The following is a 13,100-nucleotide window of genomic DNA, read 5'->3' as shown; positions in this document are numbered from 1 at the left end:
TTTTAAAAGCAGTCAGGACAATCACAGTGCCAAAAGTACATGGAAGAAGAGAGAAAGTCAACAATGGTGCAACACACCCCTGTCATGCAGTGGGAGCCTGTCCCATGCAAGTGATTTATCACGTGCTTAAACTTCAGTGTGGGAGTTGTCCTTTGTGTTTTTATTGGACATGGATGTGCTTAAAATTAAGCAACGTGTGTAAATCTTTGCGGGATCAGGGTCTGGCCTCCCCAAAGGATTTTTGTGGGTTTGTGTTGCAGCTTTGACATTCTTTATTGTAGCTGTTGTTGCTTGAATAATACATTTATGCTGCTAAAGGAAGGCAGTATTGGAAATTGGGTGTTTAACAACTGGCGAGTGGTACTGCAGACTGATAACAGAAGCTGGTTCCACTTTGTGATTAAATGTTTCCTTTACCTTTTTTCCCCCCTAAAGCACATTGGAAATTAAAAAAAAAACCACACACAAAAAAAAACCTTAACAAAGAAATTATACAAAACTCAGTCAACAAAGAAAAAATATTCAAAGTAAAATACAGAAAAACAAAATAAAGGCATAATATACCTCAAGCCACAATATCCACAATTCAAAGCAGTCCCGTGTCCTTTTATTGTCTCTTCATTCCAATATGCCTCATCAGAAAAGCCTGGAAATTCACCTTGCTAAAAATTATTTCCTTCCTGGTATCCTCATGACTTAGGATTTTGTTGGGACTGACATTAAGTCCTGTGGATGAGGCTCTTATTTGGTTTTTGTTTTGTTTTTTTGTTTTTTACAGGTGGTGTTTGACCGCTTAAAAGGCATGGCCCTGGTTCTCTACAATGAGATTGAATATGCACAAGCAGCTGTAAAAGAGACCAAGGGGAGGAAAATCGGTGGGAATAAAATTAAGGTGTGCAGAATGACCTCCAAACCAAAGCAAAACAGGCAAAAAAAAAGAGGAACAAATTGTGTTTAGGCCTTCCCCCTTAAATGCTGGCAGTGCAGACTGCCAGGCTCAAGGAATACTTGGCGGGACACACATGTCCCACATATCAAAGGCTTAAATTATATTTTTATGCTCGGCTTATCAAGATGTCAGGGAATCCTGAACTGTTACTTATAAAGCCTTTTCCAGTATTCTGCTGTTTGTTTCGCTGAACTTGTCTCTCTGAGCTCCTGAGTGTTGGTGTCCGTGTCACTGCCTCGTTTACCCCAATCCAAGGCACACTTTTGTCTGGTTTTGTGTTAAAAAAAGGAAATCTGAAGGTGTGAGTTCCTCCAGGAAAACACATGGCTGCATCCAGCTGCCCCATGGCTGATGTCCAGGCTCTGGGGTACACTAACCTCAACACGCAGCCATGGAATCATGGAATGGTTTGGGTTGGAAAAGACCTTAAGATCATCTTGTCCTTCCTTGCAACACATTTTAAACAATAATTGAAAACATTACTTTAAAAAAACACACAGAAAATATATTTCTTCCTGGAGCAACACTTGACATGTACAGGGATATCTTGGATTTGGGTGAATGTGGTGATACCTGTTCTGACTGTCCCATCAGTCCCACTAACTGGGGACGTGAGGTGTCAGCCAAACCTTTGAATTATCTTCCTGTTCCTCCTTTCTCCTCTCCTAAAGAGTGGGCAGTGATGTCAGGTGTGGTCTCAGCAGCTTCCCACCTCACCCAGGGCTGGGAGTTGGCTATTCTGTAATTTCTGAGAGTGATGTTGGCTATCAGCCATCTTCCAGTGCAGGAGACCGTGTGGTTCCTTAAAAGTTTCTCAATTTGTGTGGTCTCGTTGCTTAATGACTTTGGAATAAGCAACACCCCCAGTGTGGGCCTGTGCTCCATTGCTGTGGTTGCACTCAAGACTGGGTTGATTCAAAAAATAACAGGAACTAGAATGTTAAAAATATTCCATTATGTGGCATACACATCATGAAATCTGTTGTAATCCTTGATTTTTTTTCACTATGCCATTAGCTTCTAAGCACTATAAAACACCAGTTTTTGGAGCATCTGGCACAGGAAGCTGCAGTTCAGGAGCCTTGGTTCTTTCCCTGCTCTATAACCCAGGGCAAACACCATGGAGTCCAGAATGGATTTGTAATCCTGACCCTCTGTAGCACTGCCCTGAGATAAAAGGGACTTTGGAACCATCCTGGCATTAAAAACATCAATACCACAATAATAATGTGTATTTTTCCTGCTGCTTTGCCCAACAGAAGCCTCTGGGATGGCAGCTTACAACAACATAGTAAGGAGGTGGTTACACAGCTCCACTGAGAAATGTCTTTATTCCTGGGGATGTGCAGGGCCAGAATTGGGAAGTGTTTGACATTTTTAATTAAATTTTAACCCCATTTTCAGTTCTGCTCCCACCTTCAGCAGACAGGGAAATATTGGCAGAGTGAGATGTTTCTGTGACTGAATGTGATTTCCCCTTTCTTTTTCAGGTGGACTTTGCTAATCGGGAGAGTCAATTGGCATTTTATCATTCCATGGAGAAAACGGGTCAAGATATCAGAGACTTCTATGAAATGCTGGCAGAAAGAAGGTATGTATCAATATTTTTATTCAGTTTCTTGTTCTCCAGCATCACCTTACACAATCCTTTTACAATCATTGTCCTCCACATCATACAATCAAACTTTCTTCAGGCCACAATTCTTAAAAAAGTTTTTTTCCCTCCCAACTTAATCCTTATTTTTGAAGTTTTATTAAAAATACCTCTGCATTTTAGGTTTTTTTTTTACCCCTTCTCTATTTTTAAAATTAAATTTAGGCAATCAAACTTAAACTGTGCAGATTAGAGCAGGCAGGCTCTCACACATCCAAGGCGTAGCCAGTTAGTGGAATTCCTGCTGAGGTGGAGGTTTCAGTTGTCTGCATGATCCATATTTAAGTATCCTGTTTCTCTGGTGGGTCACCAGGACGCAGTTGGGAGTCATTCATCACGTCTTAGGAATGCAAAGAGCAGCTTATCTGTAACAGAGAAATGTGTGTGTTAGTGGGTGTACATAAAGTCTGATAAACTGCTGCTCAGCCCTTGAGCAGAGAGGAAAATCTGATCCTCCACTTCCCTTTTCCCAACAGTTTTTTTTGTAACTTGATAAAAAAATACATTTTGAATAAGGATGCATTTTTATTTTGAATAAAGCCGTGTCCTCTGTGGCTGCCCCTTGGCAGCAGCTGGCACCACATGCTGCACAGCCACTTATTTGTCCATGAAGACCTGGCACATAAACACTCCACATTTTGGGCTTTTTTACCTTCACTGACTGAAAAAACAGCTGTTTTTTATTCTCTCTAGAGCCTGGCTCATGGTTAGGGCTCTGCCTGCCCAGGAGTCAGTGCAGCATGATGCTGGGTGTATCTGGGAGCTGAATAAACCCAACAGTTTCTTGCAGCAAAATAGATTGGTCTGACAATGCAAAATGAACAGATTTAAAAGCGAGCAGAGTTTGGAAATTGGTGATCAGAATTTGCATAATGGAAGTACAAGTGTGCCTTCCCCAGGCCTTGCCAGATGTTGTGATGTGCCAGCAATAAGCATTTCCTCAGAACTGCACTGGATTCAGGCAAGACAAGGGCATTTTTTGGTGTTTTTTAGCATGCGGGACTCAGGTGGGCTTGTCTTTGCTGTGGAGTAATGCTGAGCAGGACCCTGGTTTCTGGTGTTTGGGCACACATTAGTCTGGTTTTTCCTTCTCTGTCACTCTGTTCACTCAGTCATTAGGAGATCCATAGGGATAATGGATCATTCTGCAGTGATTCCTGTAATTTTGCAGCTTCTGGTGCCCCTCCAGGCACCTTGCAGGGGTGCTGAGATCTGCACAAACCACGTCCTCCTGAAGCCAGTCTAAATAGAACCCAAGGGAAAAAAAACAAACACATGAAAAAACAAACAAAATCCCTGATCAATATTTTTAACTTTATAGCTGCTTTTCACAACATCCCACTTCACTTGGAGGATGAGGTTTTAGTGGTCTGTGTTTTGTCCCCTTTTCAATTTCGTACTTTTCTTAAAGGGTGGAAGTTGCAAGTTGCCACTTTTAACATAAAACATAAACTCTGAAGCCAAATAAACCTATGAGGAGTCCCAGAATCATTTAGGTTGGGAAGGACCCCCAAGGTCATTGAGTCCAACCTTGATCCCCTCCCCTCCTTGTCCCCAGCCCAAAGCACTGTGTGCCACATCCAGGCCTTCCTTGGACACCTCCAGGGATGGGGACTCCAAACCTCCCTGGGCAGCCCCTTCCATTTCCTGACCACCCTCTCCATGGGGAAATTCCTCCTGATGTCCAACCTGAGCCTCCCCTGGCCCAGCCTGGGGCTGTTCCCTCTCCTGGTGTCCCTGTTCCCTGGGAGCAGAGCCTGACCCCACCTTAGTACAGTGTGAAAAACACTCTGTAATGGTGAGGAATTGGAACTCCAGCTTTATTCTACCTCCCTACCATGTTCAGTCTTACAAATGACTTATTTTTGCTGCTTGGAGGTATTGAAATAACAACATTAATTGCTTGACTTGCTTTGCTGAATGAATTCACCTGATCTTATAAACAGCCTGATATTTGTTGACTTGGTTTTACTGTAAACAGTAACGCCAGCAATGCCAGCAAGTCACATGCAGTGAAAGAGCTAATTTGGGAATTAAAATATCACTTGCAGGGCTTAGGATTTTTAAAGAAATCTTACCATCACTTTGCTACTTAGTAATGGAGAGATTCCTTGCCTGAATTTTGATTTGACTCATGTTTTCAGAGTCAAAATGAATGTCTCAGGTTCTGGATAAGGGGGTGTCTTCATCCTGCCAGCCTTGTGTGAGCGGACAGGTGCTGTTCGTTTTTCCTTCATTTCATGCAAGCTTTGAATTTGACAAAAACAAAGGAGCGAGGGTGGTGAAACAATGCTTGGAAGAGCTGTTGTGACATTACCCATGAAGTACATTTGGTATTTGATAAGTTAACAAAAGTATTTAGTCCACTGCACACAGATGCCTTGCCAAACCTCTGTGTGCAGCTGCCTTGATGCACGGAGGAAAAATACCAGAAAATTGTTTCTTTACATAGCAAAAAACTGTGGTAACAGTACATTGGTTGAGAAGGAGAACTAGAATCTGTTTATTCTTATGTTTAGCAGAGACGAGCGAAGAGGATCCTATGAATACGCCCCTGACCGTACTTACTATGAGACTGTTCGGACCCCAGGGACGTATCCCGAAGATCCTCGGCGGGAATACCCAGCTCGGGGCAGGGAATTCTACGCCGAGTGGGATCCCTACCAAGGAGACTACTACGACCCACGATACTACGACGACCCTCGCGAGTACCGGGATTACCGGGGAGATCCGTACGAGCAGGACATCAGGGAGTACAGCTACAGGCAACGGGAGAGGGAGAGGGAGAGGGAACGGTTCGAATCCGATCGGGACAGAGACCACGAGCGGAGGCCGATCGAGCGGAGCCAGAGCCCGACGCACTCGCGGCGCCCGCAGAGCCCCGGAGCGTCCCCCTCGCAGTCGGAACGGCTGCAGAGCGACTCGGAGAGGAGGATTTACAGCAGGTCCTCAGATCGCAGCGGCAGCTGCAGCTCGCTGTCCCCTCCGCGATACGACAAGCTCGACAAAGCCCGCGTGGAGCGATACGCAAAAAACGAGAAAGTGGAGAAAGAGCGCGTTTTCGAGCAGGAGAGGGTGGACAAGGAGAAGCGCTTGGTGAGGAAGGAAAAGCTGGAAAAAATAGAAAAGGAGAAAACAGACAAGCAGAAACGAAAAGCAAAAATCCATTCACCCAGCTCTCAGTCCTCGGAAACAGATCAGGAGAATGAGAGAGAGCCCAGCCCAGAAAAACTGAAGGGCAACAGTAAACAAAGCAAAGAAAGGGGTGACAAAGAAGGGACAGCAAAGAACCGCCTGGAACTGATGCCCTGTGTTGTGCTGACCCGTGTGAAGGAAAAGGAGGGGAAGGTGATCGATCAGCCTGCACTGGAGAAACTGAGGGCAAAGCTGGATAACGACACTCTGAAATCCCCACTGCTCGAACAGAAAACCCAGACGTCCCAGGCTGAGCAAGCCAAGTCGGAGCAGTCTAAACTAGAACCTGTCAGAACCAAGGTACAGAAGGAAAAAGCCCTTGCCAGTCACATCGAAGTGGTGGACAAGGAGGGAAAAATGAAACCCAAAAAGCACTTGAAGACAGAGCAAACTTCTGAGGGGGCCAACGCAGTGGATTTAGACAAGTTGGAGGCTCGTAAAAGGCGTTTTGCCGATGCGAATCCAAAACCCGACAGGCAAAAACTGGATGTAAAACGGAGCAGCCAAGATGAGGAGGATGCACGCATGGTTTTGAAAAAGCAGCTTGATGCCACACCGTCGTCTAGAGAAGCACCAGTGTTAAGGGAAGGAGAATTGGAGAGAAAACCCCTGAGGAAGGAGATGCTTAAAAGGGAATCTAAAAAACTCAAACTGGAAAGACTTGTTCCTGTTACTAGTCCCAAAGAAATTCAGGACACTCTTAATGTTGGTGGGATTGGCATGCGTCCCACCCTGGATCTGCAGGCGAGGCTCGTGGACGCACCCGAGGAACCTGTGGAAGTTCAGGAGCTCCCTCCTAAAAAACTGAACCCAGTAAAACCCCAGCATAAACAGGTACAGCTGCTGGACGAGCAGGGAACAGAGAGAGAGGACACAAGGAAGAACTACTCCAGCCTTCCTGAAGAAACACCAGACCATAAACTCGGCCAAGAGAAGCCTCAGTCGGCTGACACGGAGGAGAAAATCAGCATCGACATTGACCACACGCAGAGCTACCGGAAACAGATGGAGCAAAGTCGCAGGTTGAAACAGCAGCTGGAAATGGAGATAGCAAAGTCGGAGAAGTTCGGCAGTCCAAAGAAAGAGGTGGATGAATATGAAAAGCGGAGTCTGGTTCACGAGGTGGGAAAGCCTCCACAAGACGTCACCGATGACTCTCCACCAAGTAAAAGGAAAAAGACTGACCAGTTTGACTTTGAAATCAGCACTAAGAGAGAAAGGAACTACAGAAGTTCTCGTCAGGTGAGTGAGGACTCTGAAAGGATGTCATGTTCCCCAAGCATCAGGCACTTCCCGTTCCATGAGGATGACGACACCCTCGATTCTCCAAGGTTAATGCCATTGAAGGAAACCAAAGAGTCACCTAAAATAGAAGAAAAAGGTCTTTCATTCTCCAACATGACTGTGAGGGAGGACTCACTGAAATTCAATCCTTATGATTCCAGCAGAAGGGAACAGATGGCAGAAATGGCTAAAATAAAACTCTCTGTGCTGAGTTCTGAGGAAGACTCAAGTAGGTGGGAAACTCAAGTGAAACAAGAGCCTGGGAGAGTTGATATCAGCTTTCCAAGCAGCATTGTGAAAAGAGACAGTATACGGAAACGGTCTGTCCGAGACCTGGAACCTGGGGAGGTGCCTTCAGATTCAGATGACGATGGTGAAAACAAGCCCCATTCCCCAAAAGCCTCGTCCTTGTTAGAGAGTTCCAGGTTGTCTTTTTTATTAAGGGACAGAGAAGAGAAGTTCCGTGAAAGAGAGGAAAGACTCCAGTCGGGTTCCTTAGAAAGAAACAAATTCTACTCTTTTGCGTTGGACAAGACAATCACACCTGACACAAAGGCCTTGCTTGAAAGGGCTAAATCCCTCTCCTCCTCCCGAGAGGAAAACTGGTCCTTTCTAGACTGGGATTCAAGATTTGCTAGTTTCAGAAACAATAAAGACAAAGAGAAGGTTGACTCAGCTCCAAGACCTATTCCATCCTGGTATATGAAAAAGAAAAAAATCAGAACTGATTCCGAAGGTGGAAAACTGGATGATAAGAAAGAAGATCATAAAGAGGAGGAACAAGAGCGGCAGGAACTGTTTGCTTCTCGGTTTTTGCACAGTTCAATCTTTGAACAGGACTCCAAACGCCTGCAGCATTTAGAGAGGAAGGATGATGATCTGGACTTTATCTCCGGAAGGCTATATGGGAGACAGTCCTCCTCCGATGGGACGAACAGCACAGCTGATCTGGTGCAAGAGCCCGTGGTTCTCTTCCACAGCAGATTTGTTGAGCTGACACGAATGCAGCAGAAAGAAAAGGAGAAAGATCAGAAACCAAAAGAAGCGGAGAAACAGGAAGATAAAGAAAACCGGCCAAAAACACCAGAAATGGTTCCTGATAGTAAAGAAACAGAACATAAGCCTTCCCCAGCTGTTGGTCCTTCTTCAGTCACCGTCCTCCCACAGGAACCAGCTCCCATCGCTCCTGAGAAAATAGTGAGCGAAAAGGTCCCGGTGGAACCATCTTCTGTCAAAGAAGAGAAACCTTCTGAACCTGCTGCTGCAGCAGAGGAACAAAAACCTTTTCCTGAACTTGCTGCTCCTGTCAAAATGGAACCTCCTGAGCAAACGGAACCTCCGCCAGTTGTAGAGGCGAGTAAAGAAATTGTTGCTACAACCCTGGCACCAGAGGAAGATGCTGTGGCAACAGAGCATCCTTCATACTTGGATACCAAACCTCCCACTCCTGGGGCCTCGTTTTCTGATGCAGACATCAGCGTAGATCCAGAACCTGAGGCTGCCCAGCTGCTTCCACCTCCACCCAAGCTAGTTCAGAAGTCAGATGAGGCTGCAGAACCTAAAGAGGAAAATCCTCCACCCTCTGCCAGCACCGATGCTGGTGTGAATCAAAAGGTGGAGGCAGCTGCTGAGGTCCTGCCGCCTGTTTCCGACAATGATATGGAAGTGGAACCTCAGGTTGTTGTAAAAGATAAAAAGTCCTACAAAAGTAAACGGTCCAAGACTCCCGTGCAGTCGGCTGCGGCTAATGTCACAGAAAAGCCTGTCACAAGGAAGAGCGAAAGAATTGACCGTGAGAAACTGAAAAGGTCAAGCTCTCCTCGCGGGGAGACCCAGAAGCTTTCTGAATTGAAAGTGGAAGCAGAAAAGGTTTCAAGGAATGCTGCTAAATCCCCAAGTTCTGCTGCAGAGCCAGAAAACGTGGAGCTGAGCTTGCCGATAGGCCGGACCAGGCGCAGAAACGTGAGGTCAGTCTATGCTACCACAGGGGACAATGAAGGCCCATCTCCAGTGAAGGACTCCATGGAGGTCACTAGATCCACCAGGAAGAGAGTGGAAAAGGAACCACAGGAAACAGTGACTACTGTTCCCACAACCCCGAGGAGGGGAAGACCTCCCAAAACCCGCCGTAAGCCAGAGGAAGACATCTCTCCAATAAAGACGGAACCGGTACAACAAGAGGTGGAGGAAGCTGAAACTAAAGATACTGTGGAAGCTCCTAAACCTGCAGAGGGTTGGAGGTCTCCTAGATCCCAGAAGCTCACTCACACGCACTCATCAGCTGCTGCCAGCCAACAGGGGAAGAAAGGGAAGAATGAACCAAAACCTGATACCACGGCTGAATCCGAAGATGCTGCTGAAAGAAGTGGTCAGGAATCGAGCATCAGTGACAACAGCAATAAAGCAAAAGCCGCTGAGAAAGAGCCAGCTGCAAGTGAGCAGAAACGTGATCGGAAGGAACTGGATGTGGAGAAAAATCAGCTAGAAATCCCCACAGTTGAGATCACTGAGAAGAAGCCAGTGCCAGAAAAGGTTACGAAATCCAAAAGGGGAAGGTACAAAAATACCAAAACCGTCGTTGATAAGGCATCCGTGTGTCTCAAAAATGTAGAAATACGCCTCAACGTCGATGAAGTCAAGGGTGCCTTGAGGCCCACTGAAGAGGAGGCAGAGCCGGTGGCAGTGTCACCACCCAAGATGAAGAGCCCTCCGAAAGAGGACATCCTGCCACCCCACTTCTCTAAGAATGAGGTAGAAGATTCATTCCCAGAAATGGAAAAGGAGGTGACACGGGAGCCCAAGCAGTCGCCTGAGGCTGCCCAGTTAGCAAAGCAGATTGAGCTTGAGCAGGCAGTGGAGAACATTGCAAAACTCACTGAAACTCCTCCAACAATTGCTGCCTACAAAGAGCCAACAACAGATGTGGCTGAAGTCCGTCAGGAGGAGGAGGCAGATAAACCTGCGCACCAGGCCAGTGAAACGGAGCTGGCAGCAGCCATTGGCTCCATCATCAATGATATTTCTGGGGAGACAGAAAGCTTCCCTGCACCACCGACATATCCTGCTGAGTCTGAGGCTGAGATTCCCACAGAGCCCTTGGTGTTGCAGTCCCCTCGGGAGGAGATGGAGCCTGAGACAGATCAGGCAGTGAACAATATCCTAGAAACCGAGGCTGCTGTCGAGCCTGTGGTGCAGCCGGTGCCCGGCTCTGTCCCGCCAGCATTGGAGACTGAGAGCAAGGAGTCTGAGGTCAGCTTCAGTGAATCTTCCAACTCTGCACAGGAGGCTGAGACCTTGCAGGAGGCTGAAGTTGCTCGGAAGGAGAAGAGCCGTCAGAAAACCACACGGCAGAGACGCAAGAAGAGCACAAGCAGGAAGGGCGACGCTGCCGAAGTCAACACCTTTGAGCCAGAGAGGGTGCAGACCAAATCACCCCCTGCCAACGAAGTAAAGACAAAACCTGAAGAAGCCTCAAAGGAGGAGAAGCAAATCAAACCCACAGCATCCATAGAGCCAAGTGCTCCCGATGTCACCAAGGCTGTGGCTGCTGACGTCGTGGCTGCACATGAGGCTGTCCCTGAGAGCAGCACCTCTCCAAAGGTGCCTGCTCCAGCTCCTCTGGACCTGGGTCCCCCACCAGTCCCCCTTGACGAGGGGAGTCAGAGCGGATTCAAGATCCGGTCGCCCCTGGAGAACGCTGCCATCACACCACCGAGTGCCCCGAACGCAGCCCTCCCTGCTGTCCCCGCGGCGGCGGCCAAGCTGCCCACCCCTGTGCCCACCACCATCGTCCCCCTTCACTCCGGTGCTGCCAAGGTGCCAGAGTGGATGGTCAGGCATGAGGAGCCCCGTGCCCGTTCCACACCCCCGCCCGCTCTCCCACCAGACACAAAGGCGTCGGATATCGACACAAACTCCAGCACTTTGAGAAAGATACTCATGGAGCCCAAATACGTCTCAGCAACGAGCATAACCTCCACGCACGTGACAACGACGCACACGGAGCCAGTGAGCGCACCGTGCCTGGAAGAGGCGCCTCTCCACCCTGCCGTGGAGGCCATCAAGCCGGTTTCCGAGGAGAAGCCGGCCGTTCCTGTCACCAACGCCCTGGACCCACCAGTGGCCGAAGCACCAGTGTTCAGCGAGAAGGAAAAGGTCAACACCGTGATTGCTCCCAAAGCCACTTCTGTCATCAGCAGGATGCCCCACAGTGTGGATCTGGAGGAGGCTCCAAGGATCACTTTGGTGAAACAAGCTCCCCAAACGCAGACCTGCCTCGTCAATGCTCCCTCGCCAAAATTTAAGCAGAGGTCAAGTGCAAATGATAACAGCAGGTTTCATCCAGGATCGATGTCTATTATCGAGGAGAGGCCTGTGGAGACTGGGTCCAGTCCAGGGCTGCGGGTGAACACCTCAGAAGGTGTGGTGCTCCTGAGTTACTCAGGGCAGAAGACAGAAGGTCCTCAGCGAATCAGTGCCAAGATCAGCCAGATTCCCCCAGCCAGCGCTGTGGACATCGAGTTCCAGCAGTCTGTATCCAAGTCTCAGATTAAACAGGAGCCCATTACGCCGTCCCAGCCGGCACCCAAAGGCTCCCAGACCTCAGCGGGCTATGGGACTGTTTCCACCCATTCTTCGTTGGTACTCGGAGCACAGCCCTACAACACCTCGCCCGTCATCTCCTCTGTCAAACAGGAGCGCGCCGCGCTGGACAAGCCCGACTCGTCCCACCTCGCTGTCCAGACCCCGGCGTCGCAGCCTGGCAAGGTCCTGACGCAGACCGTAAACACTCCACCCGTGCTGGTCCATAACCAGATGGTTGTGAACAAAAAACTGTCTGACCCAACTGCTCTGAAAGTGGAGACAAAGACTTTGCAACCCTCCAACCTGAGTCCTGGGGTTAGTCCTCACCACCCTTCCCTCTCTGGAAAGATGCACTCGGAAGCGAACCACGTCAGCTCGGGCCCCAGCACCCCGACCGACCGGGCCATCTCCCACCTGGGGGTCACCAAACAGGAGCCGCACTCGCCGCGTACCAGCGGGCACTCGCCGTCGCCGTTCCCCCGGGCCTGTCATCCCGGCAGTACCTCGTCTCCGGCTTTGTCCAGCAGCACCCCAGTCATGCTGGCGCCGGGAATTCCCGTTCCTCAGTACATATCCAGCATGCATCCCGAGCAATCTGTTATCATGCCCCCCCACAGCGTAACACAGACTGTGTCCTTGGGCCATCTATCCCAAGGTGAGGTGAGGATGAACACCCCTCCTCTCTCCGGCATTCCCTATGGCATCCGCCCGGAAGCGCTCCACTCCCCCCGAGCTGCTCTGCAACCCCAGATGGAGATGAAACCCCAGCGATCCAGCACGCCCCAGCCAGCACCCATCCGAGACATCGTCATGCCCCCGCTGTCCTCCCAGCATCCCCCCGAGGAGGAGCTGCACTTCCACCACACGGCGGTGTGCCGCGGGCCAGCCCCGGTGCAGTCCGACGTGCTGGTGATGCAGCCCGACTACCGCATGCACCCCGGCAGCCTGCGGCTGGAGCAGTACAACGTCCCGCGGGACGTCCGGATGATCATGCACCCGCACATGGCCGCCGTGGGCGAGCACCACTCGGAAACGCGACAATCCCGCACGCCCGAAGGGGCTGTCAAAACTCCCCCGGTCAGTAAGACCCCGCAGCCAGGGAAAGAGACTCCCAAATCTTCGGAAGGCAAGATGGCCCACTCTCCCCACAGCGAGCCGCGGCTGCTCAGCGTGCCCTCGGGCAGCCAGCTGCCCGGGCTGCCCCTGACGCAGCCCGTGGTGGTCCCACACGGGGTGCAGATCATGCATCCCGCCGGCAGCTCCTTCCACGATTACCGCTCCGTGTACGGCGACATGAGGAATTACCACACGGCACAGCTTGGGCATCCGCAGTTCCCAGGTGCCTCGCCCATTGGGCTGCCCTCCCGGAGCATGACCCCGTCCCAGGTGAGAAAAAAACCCTTTACCTGCCTCCCTGGCATCTGGAACTGTTTC

General features: G+C 49.6%; 1 protein-coding gene across 4 annotated transcripts in view; it reads left to right on the top strand.

Annotated features, from left to right (window-relative positions):
• SPEN (spen family transcriptional repressor) overlaps positions 1–13,100 on the top strand; it is a 66,350-nt gene that overhangs the window by 48,279 nt on the left and 4,971 nt on the right. For 2 of the 4 annotated variants that reach the window (XM_084220370.1, XM_084220368.1), the window contains exons 9-11: positions 779–892; positions 2,440–2,540; positions 5,123–13,052. In XM_084220370.1, coding sequence (XP_084076496.1) covers positions 779–892; positions 2,440–2,540; positions 5,123–13,052 — 8,145 coding nt within the window. The remainder of the gene's footprint in view (positions 1–778; positions 893–2,439; positions 2,541–5,122; positions 13,053–13,100) is intronic. The other 2 variants (XM_084220369.1, XM_084220371.1) reach the window with 2 other exon arrangements.

This window comes from Fringilla coelebs (assembly GCF_963513975.1).
Source record: "Fringilla coelebs genome assembly, chromosome: 22".
NCBI lineage: Eukaryota > Metazoa > Chordata > Aves > Passeriformes > Fringillidae > Fringilla > Fringilla coelebs.
Note: the sequence above shows the minus strand (reverse complement) of the source record. Positions and strands in the feature narration are given on the sequence as shown.